This window comes from Chrysoperla carnea, chromosome 2 (genome assembly GCF_905475395.1).
Source record: "Chrysoperla carnea chromosome 2, inChrCarn1.1, whole genome shotgun sequence".
Taxonomy (NCBI): domain Eukaryota; kingdom Metazoa; phylum Arthropoda; class Insecta; order Neuroptera; family Chrysopidae; genus Chrysoperla; species Chrysoperla carnea.
The window spans coordinates 5,959,746-5,973,951 of NC_058338.1; the positions used below are offsets into that span (position 1 = coordinate 5,959,746).

At 33.4% G+C, this 14,206-nt stretch overlaps 1 protein-coding gene across 1 annotated transcript in view; it reads right to left on the minus strand.

The window, feature by feature from the left end:
* Positions 1-1,027: 1,027 nt before the first annotated feature.
* The window catches only part of LOC123292313, a 74,551-nt gene continuing 61,372 nt past the window's right edge, over positions 1,028-14,206 (minus strand). The window contains exons 3-6 of the mRNA XM_044872913.1: positions 2,601-10,651; positions 2,367-2,533; positions 1,895-2,109; positions 1,028-1,582 (exon numbers count right to left, since the gene is read on the minus strand). Coding sequence (XP_044728848.1) covers positions 1,125-1,582; positions 1,895-2,109; positions 2,367-2,533; positions 2,601-10,616 — 8,856 coding nt within the window. The 5' untranslated portion in view covers positions 10,617-10,651 and the 3' untranslated portion in view covers positions 1,028-1,124. The remainder of the gene's footprint in view (positions 1,583-1,894; positions 2,110-2,366; positions 2,534-2,600; positions 10,652-14,206) is intronic.

The window sequence follows — 14,206 nt, forward strand, 5'->3', positions numbered from 1 at the left end:
GAATTGTGAAAAGTGATACATGAATTTGTTTTTTATTTGTTCATAAAACTAATGGTAACAAAATTAATTTACTATTTTTACTTCGGGAAAACGTAAAATTGAATATGAAAAAACACTCATCATTGAAGTCAAGTCACTAGGACTCGAACCCGGGCCTCTTGGATTCATGCTCAGTACCTTAATCAATTCGGCCATACGAGTTCTAGACATATAGTGTAATTTTTTCAACTCATCGAATTTTTTAATGTTGTTTGTTTGTCAACATTAACTTATTTATTTATTACATATTTATGTTTTCTGTAGTCATTTTGTAGCCCCCGAACTAAAAAAAGGAGTGTTATTGTCGACATTTTTTAACCCCCAAACTACAAAAAAGGAGTGTTATAAAATTTACCGCTATGTGTGTGTGTCTGTCTGTGGCATCGAAGCGCCTAAACGGATGAACCGATTTAAAATTTTTGGGTAAATGAACCAAAACTCGTCCTCCATCGAGCATAACTTGTCTAATTCTACCAAGGTCCCAACGTTTACATTCAATTTTACGTTTCCTTATAAACAAAATAAAACAGTAAAAAGAAAAACGAATAGTACTTAATAAAATTTGTAACAAAAAAAATTTAACTTTTTCTATTTTGTTTTGTTCATCCCATCTTCATATGTAGTAAAAAGTAAAAAATAAATAAAAACTTTTATAAATTATTTTGTTTTGTTTTTTTTTTTTTTAATGATATTTGAAATGTTGTTTTTTTAATGTTTTTTTGTTCAACTATTTACAATACAATATTTATAAAAATAACAAAATTTGAGACTCATTTTCTTTTATTTATTATTTAACGACATTACCTAAGTTTTTTTTTAAAATCTCAAAACAAAAAATAAAAAATTTCAACTGAAAAATTGTTTAAAATATTAATTATTCAATGCCGATTTATTAATAACTTAATTTTAACAAATTGATTTTTAAGTAATCGCGTTAGTGTTTATTTATAATGTACGTTTTATTTATTTATAAAAAACTCCCGTAAAATTTTCGATTTAAACATTTATTTAAAAAATATAAAATAAAATTTGTCAAAAAAGTCAGTTTAGTGTACTCAGATTTAATCTGAGTCGTAATCCGGATGTCATCTGGTCGGTGGTAATATAAAATCTTCAATACCTAAGAGTTCTTTAACTCGATCTGAATATTTAACTAATGATATTTTAGATGCACGAATATTAACACGTTCACCAGCCGATAACAACGAGCAACAATGAGCTTGATCTAAGAAATCAGCCATTTTCATATCTTTAACAATGTTTTTATGATTTGTTGACGATGTGGATGAGGAACTGGACCCTGATGATGATTTATCCGTTGAGGATGAATTTAATAAACGTAATAAAGCATCTTTTGATTTACATTTTAATAAATTTGATAAATCTTGTAATAGCACCCATTTATCATCAGGATCTTCACCGCGTAATGTATATAAATTGGGAAAAACTGCTTCACTTACTTCCATGTCTAGTTCACTATTTGGACCCGATGGATCTGGTGATGGTGCCCCTTCTAAGGCATCATAACCTTGTTCTTCAGTTTCTGGAATTTCATTAAAAAAACATTCTTATAAATAACTTTATATTTTAAATCATAGGTCTGGAGTCGGGTGTAGTATTCGAAAGATATTTTAGAAGGGGTGAAAATTTGAGAAACAGTTCATAGCTGGGAGATTTTCTTTCAGAGGGGCTGGATATTTTTCAATTGAACGGCAAACTTAAAATTCTCTCTGACTGTAAAATTGAAACTTGTAGACAAAACTGCCTCTCAAATTCCCAACTAGTCTAAAATGATTTGTCAAATACTATGCCTGGCTCTAAACCTATAATTTAGATAAAATGAAATAATACTTACCAAAAAATTGAGCGGGTCCAGGGAAAATCCACGGTGGTGCATCCTTCCCTTGTATATCAGCTATATAATTTTGCAGAACAGATATTGTATCATTATCTGTTGCTAACGAAAGTGGAGTTAAACCAGAATAAGTTGGAAATAAAGGATCTGCTCCATATGATAACAGCAATCGAATTATTTCTACATATCCATTTTCTGAAGCTTCATGTAACGGCCTAAAAAACGAATATATTATTTTTTTATAGGGCAGTATATATAGCAAATTATACAACGAGTGTAGAAAATTTAAAATATCCACACGAGAGCGGCGAAACTCGAAAGAAGACTCGAGGGAGAATTAGATAACAATTCGCACAAGTAACACATACTATTTAAAGCCATTAGTTATTTGTCACACGAAAAACAGTGTCGATAGAGAGTACTTAAGCCATATGGGAAAATATATTTTTCAGTTTAAATTAAAAAGGCTTACCTTATACCACCTTGAGCGAATTCATTTTCGTTAGCTCCATATAACAATAATAATTTTGCAATATCAAGATGGCCTCTGGAACAAGCTTCAAGAAGTGGTGTGTATCCAGCATTATCTTTTGGGGACGGTGCATTTCCTAATGTTTCTAAGCAATACGCAGTAACATCCTAAAAATAATATTATTGGTATTAAATAATAATAAGCAAAGAATTAATAACAGAAAATAATACTTACAGTGTATCCTAAGCGTGACGCTCTGTGAAGATGCGTTTCACCAATACCCTTATTCAAAACCCAACCTTTGATTTCACGTTGGATATCTTGTATGGTAACAGCATTTGTACGTTGTGAAATACCACGTTTTTTCGGTTTCTTCTGTTCAGTTCCATTTTGTTCTAAATTCTCTTTCTTCAACGGTTTCTTCTTTTTACGTATATAATCAAAACCAGAACTAAATTTACGTCGAATAGATTTTAATTTATATTTTTTCTTGCCGGTTAATTTTCGTTCCCCTTCAACTTTAATATCTGTATTATTTTCAATTTTAATATCATTCTCAGTTTTTATCACAATTTCTTTATTATTATCAACGATCACATCATCTACGGATTTTTCGGATTTATCCAATTTTTCCGTTTTAATACCCAATTTACGATTTTTACTAATACCCCCACTACTACTATTATTCACATTTGCACTACCACGAGTTTTATTAAATTGTTTTTGATCTTTTAATATTTTCTCTTTTTTCGACTCACTTAACGTTTTCGTTTTATCACTACGTAATTTTTTCACTTTAATTAATTGTTTTTTCGTTAAATTTCGTTTATTTTTAATCACTGCACGATGGTGATGTCCACGCAACGCGATTGCACTTCGTAGTCCAGCTCGACCTGGTACCGTATTTTCTTTCTTCGATTTACTTGTAACTTTAACTAATGATTTCTTCTTCTTTGGAGGACTTGGTTTTGGAGACGATTTCTTAGCTGGTTGAACAGCTTCCTCGTTAACATGGTTCGTCATAGGTGGAGCAGAAGCAGGTCGATCTTCACCAAAGACTTCACGCATTGTAGCTCGTTGTTTTAACACTTGCGTTTCTTTTCGCGTACGCGATTTAAATATTACAGGAGTAAATTGCTCATTAATTGTATTCTTACGAAATGCATCACGAAAGTTTTCCACTGTTTTCTTACGAAAGAATCCAAGTAATGAAGTATTTGATTTCGGTGAAATCGGTTTTTCTAATTTTTTACTTTTGACTTTCTTTTTATCATTTTTCACATCGACGGTATCTTCTAAACTAGGTGTTGGTAACAATTCGAGTGGATTGGAAGACTTTGGAATGATTTTTGGACGATTGTTATTATTATTAAATTTCTTGGATGTACGTTTTCGTAAATTATTTTTACCGTAACGTTGTGCGAGTACATCAATTATTGAGTTATTATTTTCTTTTGTTTTTGAATTGGTCGAAGACAAAATGGAAGAACATGTTGCTTCCTCTTCATCGTCAATCACCGTGTTTGTTTTATTTTGACTAACAAAACTAAAGTTCGAATCTAAATCACTGTCAATGAATTCTCTCTTAATTTTCGCACCCAATAAATTATTTTTCATGTGATATTTAAAGAATTCATTATCCATAATCGAAGAAGTTGTTGGCGAAGGACATGGATCCAAATCTGGTAAGGAAGTAGATAAACGTACCGTAGGACGGGGTATACTAATTAATTGGGCAGGCATTCGTAATGATTGCTTATAACGGTAAACTTCCTCTTCCCAACCTGGACGAAAATCACTACCATCACCGAAAGATGGTTTCTTTTGTGGTGCACTTTTCGAACGTGAATTCTTTTGCTCTTTTGATTCATTATTATTGGTTGCACGTGTGGTAATATTTGTACTACTTTCGGAGTCTGAACGTTTTTTATCGTTTGACCGACCTTTACGCTGTCGTAAACGATGTGCAACTGTCTCTTTATTTGTTTCGTTATCACTATTATCACTACTTTCACTTGAAGATTCAAGTTTTATTTTAGCACCACTTTTTTCTTTCTTTTTCATCACACTTAGTACTTCGTCATCATCGTCATCTTCATCATCACTTTTCTTCGAATTTGCCTCTTCATTTTTCTTGAGTGCATATTTTTTACGAATTAATGGTACATCAGAATCAGAATCTTCTTGTTTGATCACCTTATCTGGTTCAAATTCATTTTCAACTGGTTTAACTTCTGGAGGAGGTTCAGGTTCATTTGGTTCACTAGGTTCACATTTTATAATGTCATCGCATTTTTCAACTTTAATTTCAATTTCGATTAATTTATTTTCTAATTTTGCTATGATTTCGGGTTCAACAACTTTCTTTCGTCGACCCCGTTTTTTAGTACTACTTCCTCCCGTACGTAATTGTTCCATAAATTTATCACATGTTTCAGTAAAGAAGGGATCCGGAGATTCTGGTACCTCTTGTTTGATAACTATATCGGGATCAAGAGGGGTTGCACTTGGTGGACGAATTGTTGACGTCGATGATTTTCTATCACGGCGCATATCAACTAACGATTGTCGTTCTAGTATTGGCATTTCACTCTCCGAATCCGATTCACGGAAATCGAATACGGACACCTCAGAGGAACTTCTTAATATACTATTACGATGTGGAATTGTATTTCCATCTTCATCAGTTCGGCTAAATAATCTTCGTCGTGGTGGTTGTTGATCTTTAGATGTTTCCGAAGAAGGCGTTGTATTGTTTTCTTCGTTGGCTTTTTGCATTGCAGCTAATTGTGCGGGATCAACTTGTTTTAATTCAGCCTTGGTACGAATACGCGCAGCTAAGTTTGCAGCTAATCCATCTAAATCTGCATTTGATGTAGGTTTAACTTCAGTCGCTGATGTATCACTTATTGGAACAACTTCACTAGGAACAGTCGTTGGTGGAACTTTAATTGAATCAATTGCACGAGGTATATGAAATTTAGTAGGAGCAGACGATGCTCCGCCTACTGTGGTCGGCACAAACGCACTAGATTTTATTATCTCCGTAGAAGATGTTGTGACCACTGGAGGAGTTGGAATATTATTTTGTACGATTATATCAGATTTGGCAGCTATACGTTCTTGTTCTTCGCGTTGTTTCGCTCCCTTAATTTCTAAACTATTTCGTAGAATACTAATAACACGTTTATCAGCACCATGTACACTTGGAGGAGGTTGATTACCACCAGAAATGTTTGACGGTGGATATGAATTGCTTTGAACTGTTGTAGTATTATGTCCTGGAGATACTTGATGAAAGTTTTTACTCTCGTTTTGAACACTCATCGCTTGATGATTATAAGGTATTCTAGATTCGGCGTTAACAACCTGATGCTGATGTTCTGGAGCTGATGGAGGTTGAGTTTGTAGCGTAGAATGCCCGTTAATCAATGGTTTATAGCCTTGTTGATTTTCTAACTGTGATTTGGAATGTGTATATGATAATAAACGTTGATCAATTTCTTGATCAATTGATAACCGCCAATTATCAACTCGTGGTATTTTTGCATGAGGTTGATAATCAGAACTTTCGTCTGCATAACGTTTCTTATTTATTTGGGGTGGAATTTGTGGGATCGGTGGTTGTGGAACATACTGAGGTTGACGTTTACTTGGAACTAATTCAACTTTATTTGTAGCACCACCTCGTTGTAAATGATAATTTTGATAATAGGCTGTACGATTTTCATATGATTTTTGTACACCAGGCATTTCTGACGATGATGTTGAAGAAGATGAACGAGTTGTTGTAATTGGTGCTGCTAGTGTTGTAAAATTGGGTGCAAAATCAACTTTTGGTGCAGCGGCTATACCATTATTACCACCAACCACACCTGGAGCAGATATTTTTGGTAATCGTTGTTGATAGTTATACATTTCATTTGATTGTTCAATTATTTGATAATCATCGTTTGCGGTTGAATCCGCTGATGTTCGTACAGTTTTCACAGATAAATCTAACGGTGATACTGAATTTATTTTATTTACTGGCTTTGGTGTCGCAGAAGGTGATGTTAAATCAATTGTTGGGGTACGAATTGATTTCACTGTTTGTTGTGGTGGGTAATTCGATTGTCGATTCATTTGAATCGGAGCTGTTTGATTTGATAAAACTTTTTGTTGTGACGAAGATGATTTTGAAACACCTTGAGCAATTGCAGCTTGTTGAAGATAATGGTGATTGGAATTTGTTAATACTGTTGAATTATGCACCGAATTCATCGAAGATGATGTCGTAGTGTAATTTGACATCGATGCATTTGTCGTTACATATGAATAATTTTTATTTGCGTAATGATATTGATTCGTATTGGAAGATGTAACAATAGCTCCAGGCGCACTTGGAGATGGATACCTATACGCAGGATTTTTATAATTGGCATTCATCATTTGATTCTGCTGTCGTTGTCGTTCAATTATTGAATTTGTAGAAACCGTACCAGTAGGATACGGAGTCGAATGAGTTTTATTATTACTTGGATAATATAAACCTTTGGTTTGTTGCATATAATGTTGTAAATGATTATCCGCTGAAGACGATGTTGAATACGGAAAATGTTGTTGTCCAGAGGTGTTATTTACCCCTCCAGCAGTTGTTACTATAATTTCAGGACGTAATTGATGTTGTACATTTGAATGACTGCTATACATCGGCCCACTAGCACGTGGAGGAACTGGATAAGTATTTTTGGTCGATGAAGATTGTGCAGTTTGAAACATTTGTTGTTGATGTTGCATTGAAATTGACGATTGTTGATTGTTACTCCTTGATGTTTCAACATTTCGCATTTGTTGTTGATAACTTTGAGGATACAATCCAGGTGTTCCAGCTACTTCATGGTGATTTTGTGGGTTTTTTTGTTGTTGTAACGTTTGAATATGATTATTGTATAATCTTTGACGTTCATAGGCTTCTTGATGATTAATTGACTTAGTTCCTGTTGTGGTATATTGATTTGCCATCTGATTATAAGCAGAAGACGATGTCGTTTGGGTTGTATGTCCAGGATAATTATTATACGCTCTAGAGTATGCAATCGAATTCTGGGTTGATACTTTTACGTCAATTTCCATTCTTGATAATTTTTTATCGTGAGATTGAGGTTGCTGCCTAAGACTATTTTGATGATAAACATGGTTTTGTTGGTTAATCGTCGAAGGTGGATACATCATTTCAGGTCGTTGTTCGATTTTTATACCACTTACTCTATCAGAACTACCTGGTGCGCTAGCATTCTGTTGTCGTGAAGAATTTTCATATTGAATTACATTTGAATGGCGTTGAAGAACATTCGTAGGGTAAGAATGTTGTTCAGGTGTGTAATTTGTAAAATGCATTGGTTGTTGTGAAGAGGATCCCCCAACACCTGGAGCACTTCGTTGTACTAATTTTTCAGGCCGTGATGTATTTGTTGTGTGTTGTAAATATTGTTTTTGAAAATCATTCATATTACTCGCAACCCGTGGTGGCATGGTGTGTTGAGGTTGCAACCGATTATCCGTTGGTGGTAAGCTTTTATTATATTGATTCATCATGGCCATAGATCTAGCCATATAATTTGGATCTTTCTTCAGATACTCTGAAGATGGTGTCTGATGATAGTTATTTAAATTTGATGTTGGTAAATTAGGTTTATTTATTCTAGATAAATCGTTCCCACTCACACTGGTGGGAGGCACTCGTGTCGTTTGATCAATAGGTCGAGCAGTATACAATTTTTTCGCTTCCTGATCCATTTTGTATTGCATTTCATTAGGACCTTTTGTTTCCATCGAGTACATATTATTTGATGGTGTCTGTATTTGGCTATTCATCGGCCTGCCATAATGATTTTCATTAAATGCCTGGTTGATACTTTTCGACATTCGTGCTTCGAATGAACTCTTCAACTGTACAGATTTCAAATAATCTTGCGATAGTTGCTTTGGATCCTCTTTATTCGTTGTGGGTAATCGAACTTCGTTCGAAAATGATTTTATATTTTGTGGTGCACGAATATCTTGAGGGGGAAATGATCTATTGTCATACATTTTTTGAGCAGTAGATCTTAAGTCTTGTTGCGTTCGCTGTGAGTATTGTTCTTGAAGGTGCCTTAATTCAGGATTGATTCGTGAATCTTGAGCTAATCTTTCTTCCGCATATGAAGCATACATTCCAGTTAATTTCTTTTCTTCTGGCAGAGATCGTATTTCTTGAAGTGAGCGAGATCGAATATCATGCGATAATTGAGGTTGAGGCATCATATCTTTAGGTAATCGATTATTTGTATCGCGAAATTCAGGTCTTACTTGATGTGAGGAAACGAAATCAGGCCTCATTTCATGAGATTGTAGTCTCATATCATGCGAATTTTGTCTAATTTCATGAGATGGTTGTCTTATTCCCTGTGTTCTCATTTCATGCGAATTTGGTTTCATTTCATGAGATGATTGTCTCATATCCTGTGGAGTTAGTCTCATTTCCTGCGAAACTGGTCTCATTTCATGTGAGCCTGGCCTCATTTCATGTGAAGGTGGTCTCATTTCATGTGAAGGTGGTCTCATTTCATGAGAAGGAGGTCTCATTTCATGTGAAGTTGGTCTCATTTCATGGGAAGGTGGTCTCATTTCATGTGAAGCAGGCCTCATTTCATGAGAAGACGGTCTCAATTCACGTGAAGATGGCCTCATTTCATGAGAAGGCGGTCTCATTTCATGTGATGCTGGACGCATTTCGTGGGATGGAGGTCTCATTTCATGGGAAGGCTGTCTTATTTCATGTGCAGTTGGTCGTATTTCTCGCGATAACGGCCTTACATCATGTAAATTCTGTCTCATTTCTTGTGAAGCTGGCCTCATGTCTTGTGAAGCCGGCCTCATTTCCTGTGTAGGTGGTCTAATTTCTTGTGGTGCAGGTCTCATTTCCTGTGAAGATGGTCTCATTTCATGTGAAGGAACTCGCATCTCTTGAGAAAGAGAACGCATTTCATGAGAAGCTGGCCTCATGTCATGTGATGCTGGCCTCATTTCATGAGAAGCTGGTCTCATTTCATGTGAAGCTGGCCTCATTTCATGAGAAGCTGGTCTCATTTCATGTGATGCTGGCCTCATTTCATGAGAAGCTGGTCTCATTTCATGTGATGCTGGCCTCATTTCGTGTGAAGCTGGTCTCATTTCATGAGAAGCTGGTCTCATTTCATGTGAAGCTGGCCTCATTTCTTGTGAAGCTGCCCTCATTTCACATGATGGAGGTCGTACCTCTTGAGAAACTGGACGCATTTCATGAGAAGGTGGCCTTATTTCATGAGGGGAAGGTCTCATCTCATGAGAAGGAGGTCTCATTTCATGAGAAGGTGGCCTCATTTCATGTGACGGTGGTCGCATTTCATGTGAAGATAGCCGTAAATCTTGATGATTAATTGACGCAGGCCTAGCTTCTTGAGACTGTGAAGACGGCCTTGGTGGTACAATCTCTACACTGGGGGATCGTTTTTCAACAGTAGAGATTGATTCCGAAGAAATTTGTCTCGTTAATAATGACTTATCACTACCAGACTGTGTTTCTGAAGTTTTCGATGTTTCATTATTGACATTCTTCGAATCTTGGTGTGGAAATTTTCCCCCTCCCGATGTCCTATCAAAATGTTGTGACGAAACATTTTGGGAATGTTGATCAAAATTTTTATTTAATGAAGAAAGCATTTGTTGTTGGAATTCATCTTGAAATGAAGTAGATGAATTTGGGTTTAGATTTCCACTCAATTTTTTATCATTTTCTACTTTTGTTTGTTGATTCGGTGGTTTCGTGTCATCAGAATTTAATTTGCTAGTGTTTGTATCCGATGTGGCTGATGGTACACGCTCGTACGAAGACGGTTTCCATATTTCATGATTATGTGGTCGCATTTCATGCTTTGGAAGTGAAACATTTTTGTATTGTGACGACGATTCATTTCTTTCGAATAAACTATACGAATTACTACTTTCAGTATTGACTACATGATTAAATATTGATTTATTCGGTTCCGGATTTTTGGGAAACTGTTGATCGTTTGGAATTCGAGAACCATTTCCACTTGTAGTTGACCAAATATTACTTTCAATATTGTCAGTATTATATTGATCAGTTGAATGAAATGGTGTTGAATTACCGGATGGATTTGAGGTAGTGGGCAAACCTTGGAAGTATTGTCGTACTCCCTCTAGCCCGTTAGTAATGGTTACATCCATATCATTAGGCTGCCGCTAATATTATGCAGCAGTACCTGAAACAATTCAAAATTACATGTGTTAATAATAACAGAGTTTCCGGTTTAAGTTAATTTTAAGTAATCTATATTCGAGCGTTTTATACAAAAAATTGATTATTCACTGTTCAGAAAATTGTTAAAATTTGTTTAAAAAGATTCTTCTTAAAAGTAGCAAATATATTTCCAGCCTTATATACAACTATAAATAGTTTCAATTTAATTAATCTTCTAGAATAACGGATATTTGTTTCTATGGCAATGTAGATACCTGGAGCTTTTAAATTCCAGTTTTCTTGGAATAAATAGAAAATATTTCTATTCCTGCAGAATACGATATTCGAGATTTTAAATTGATAATAAAATGTTGTATTTATGATAGGAAAAACGAGAATTTTTAATGAAAATGAAATGTGTGCTACAGACATTCTTTTTCAGGCATACATGAAATTTTTTTAAAGCACCCTTTCTGCAATCTGAATTCCAAGTTACATTTTAATTTTTAGATAAAGCTCCCTAAAATCAGATAAACCATAGACAAATAGTCTCAAATCGCATGAGATTTTTTCGATCGAAATCGGTTCATATTAGTTAAATGACCATTGATCCTAAAGATAATTCATTTTAAAATAAAAATCGATTTTATTGTAGTTTTTAAGCCAAAGTATATCGATTTCCCTATATTTTTTTTCCACTTAAATAATGGTAATATTGTTTTAAGTTGGAAAAAATCAAGTTCATTAACCTGTTGCAGATTCTACAGTTTCTGAAATAAAATCGCTGAAGAATAAAAATGGTCAGAAATACGTAAATTTGTGCGATAACTAAAGAATGCAATTTTCATGCAAAATTGATTTCAAATTGAAAATAATATTTTTTTTGGCCAAATTTCTTTGTAATAATTTTTTGACCAATTGGAATTATTTACAAGACAATGGAGTGCACATTACTTGTATGCAGGTAAAACTACTAAACTTGAATAAATACATATTTCATTTTACAAATGTTTTTTACGTCCATATACAGACTAAAACGTGGTATTACAATATTGAGGTAATGGTTCTAGTTGCAAAAAGGTTTGACTGATTCATCGATATCATTTTCTTTTGACGTTTCATGGTGAAAAATATTGACTTGATAATTTTAAGAATGAAAACACTACAAACTTAAATATGGGAATTTATTATCACATTTATTAAGTTATTAATTCTTGTGTTTTTGATATGTTCTAAGAGTCTTTCTGAAAGACTTTTGAGTCAAATTCGACGAGCGAGCAAGACAGCGACAACCTAACCAGTGTCAACCAATAATACGAGTAAGACAGAGAGACAACATTTTTTTTCTACCTATCTCATTACTATTAGAGAAACTTAGATAGGTAGAAGAGTCGTATAAAGAGACACACAATAAAGTTTATGGCACACAATAAAGTTATAACAATGGTGACTTCGATATAAAATAACTCGCCTATGCTTGCTCTAGATGGAGGTCTTGTGTGGCGTTTAAAGTGAATTTTTTTTCTTTATCTCTACAAATGCCTCCTAAATACTACTGCCAATGTTATAATGATACAAAAACCTGTTTACACGGTTTTATAATAAATCATCAACTAGGATTGTGTACTTGGGTAGTGTACTATAGCAAAAACATTTTTTTACACAATCAAAAATAGTGTTCTATGTAACAAATATATTCATGATTTGATTGATGACTTCTTGGAAATTAGGTAGGTTGTTTTTTTTTTCTCAACGACATTCAGAAAATAAAACATTGATTTATTTTATACCCTGAAAAAAAAAGTATCTTTTTATACTTGAGTAAACTTTAAGAACATAACAGGGATATTTTTTATTTATTTAAAAAGGAATAATCGAAGACAAAAATTCTTTAAGCTAATTCATTTTGAAATAATCACTTGACTCTTAGTCACGGAACATTTATCGAAGGAAAATATGAAATTTTTTTCAAACTTGTCTTTTCTAAAAACTTCTTTTTTTTTTCTTTTTGATATCCTAATCTTCTATTGTCAGTTCCAAAAAGAACTATAAATAGGTCTGAAAACTAATAACGACATATTTTGTCGTATAATTATTTCGACGATTCCTTTCCTTCTTCGTTTCTGAGAATATCAACATTTCGGAGTAAATCTTTTTAGTATTACAGACGATAGATTCAATTATTTTACATTTTAAGTTTTTTACAAAAATTTGTTTAAAATCCATACCTTTGAACTCAAAAGAAATTAACTAAGTAATATAGTTCATTTATTAAGACCTAAAACCGACCTTTTGTCAATGAAAATATATTTTATTTCACAATCCGGGTAGATATTATCTATATGATTACCAAAGTCCGAAATCATCTCATGCTTTTATTGCCTTTTATTATTTATGTTTGTCAGAAAAATACAATACTAGCCAGATGCCATCGTTAAACAAATTTGGTTAACAACAATAAAACTTTACGGGTACACTGATGTAGACCTAGAGGGTTCAAACTTGAGGTTTTCACATTGACTAAACAATTAAAATTCGTGACTATTTCGGATATAGTTGGTAAAAAACACTTATAGGAAGTAATATGTTCGTTCTGATTCAATATTATCAACAAAAATGTACAAAATATATACAATTTAAATTTGTTATCTAAAAATAAATTGTAAATAAAAATACACATTCTCAACTTAAGGAGGTTAAGTAGTTTTTGTGTGAAATGTAAATAAAAAGCTTCTCCTATCTTTATTGGTTGCCAAATCAATGTATAGTGTTGAAAATTCCATAATGAGTATATAGTCTCTTTATAATATTTTTTATTGAAAATTAAATATCTATTACCCGAACAAAAATTCAAACAAATGTTGCTGTTGCGGCAAAGAACAAGAAAGAATCTGCTACAAAAAGTATGTAGTTTCATTTAAAAAAACTAAATACAATAGAGTCTCGTTAATCGAGACTCCACAAAATCCAAGTATGCATCGATTACTGGATTTGTTCCGATTACACGGCTTTTATGAAAAAATAGAAGAAGTTTTTATTTAGCTTGCAATGTTTGTATGTATGTGTATGTACTTATGAATTTTAAAGCAGTTATTCTTAATCGATTGAGCTGAATGTTACTAAAGTTTTCTTAACTTCATGCACTTTATAATATTTACAAAGAGAATTTCAATTATTCTTCTCACAAGTAGTACGTTAGAAATGTTTCTTTATAAATCGAAATTCTGAAACTATATTTTATCATTGTACGGAAAATTGGAAACAATTTTTATAATGTCATATGTATAAGACTAAATCTGGCAGTGTACTGATTCTTTATACACTGTATTAGTAAGAAAGGAATAAAATTTGTGTGCTATGCGAGCAGGTGGGCTTCAACGAGGGGGCTAAGCATAGTAAAGCTATTAAGGAATGGGAGTTGCAGATTAATTAAGATAAATAACATAACTAGTAAATCGGATTATAATTTATTTTTATGGCAAGCATGACCTGATTATTTCATCGCTTCCACCATATTTGATGTATATACATACCATTTTTAGTTTTAAATAAAAAAGACCTTTTTAAGGACAAGCTT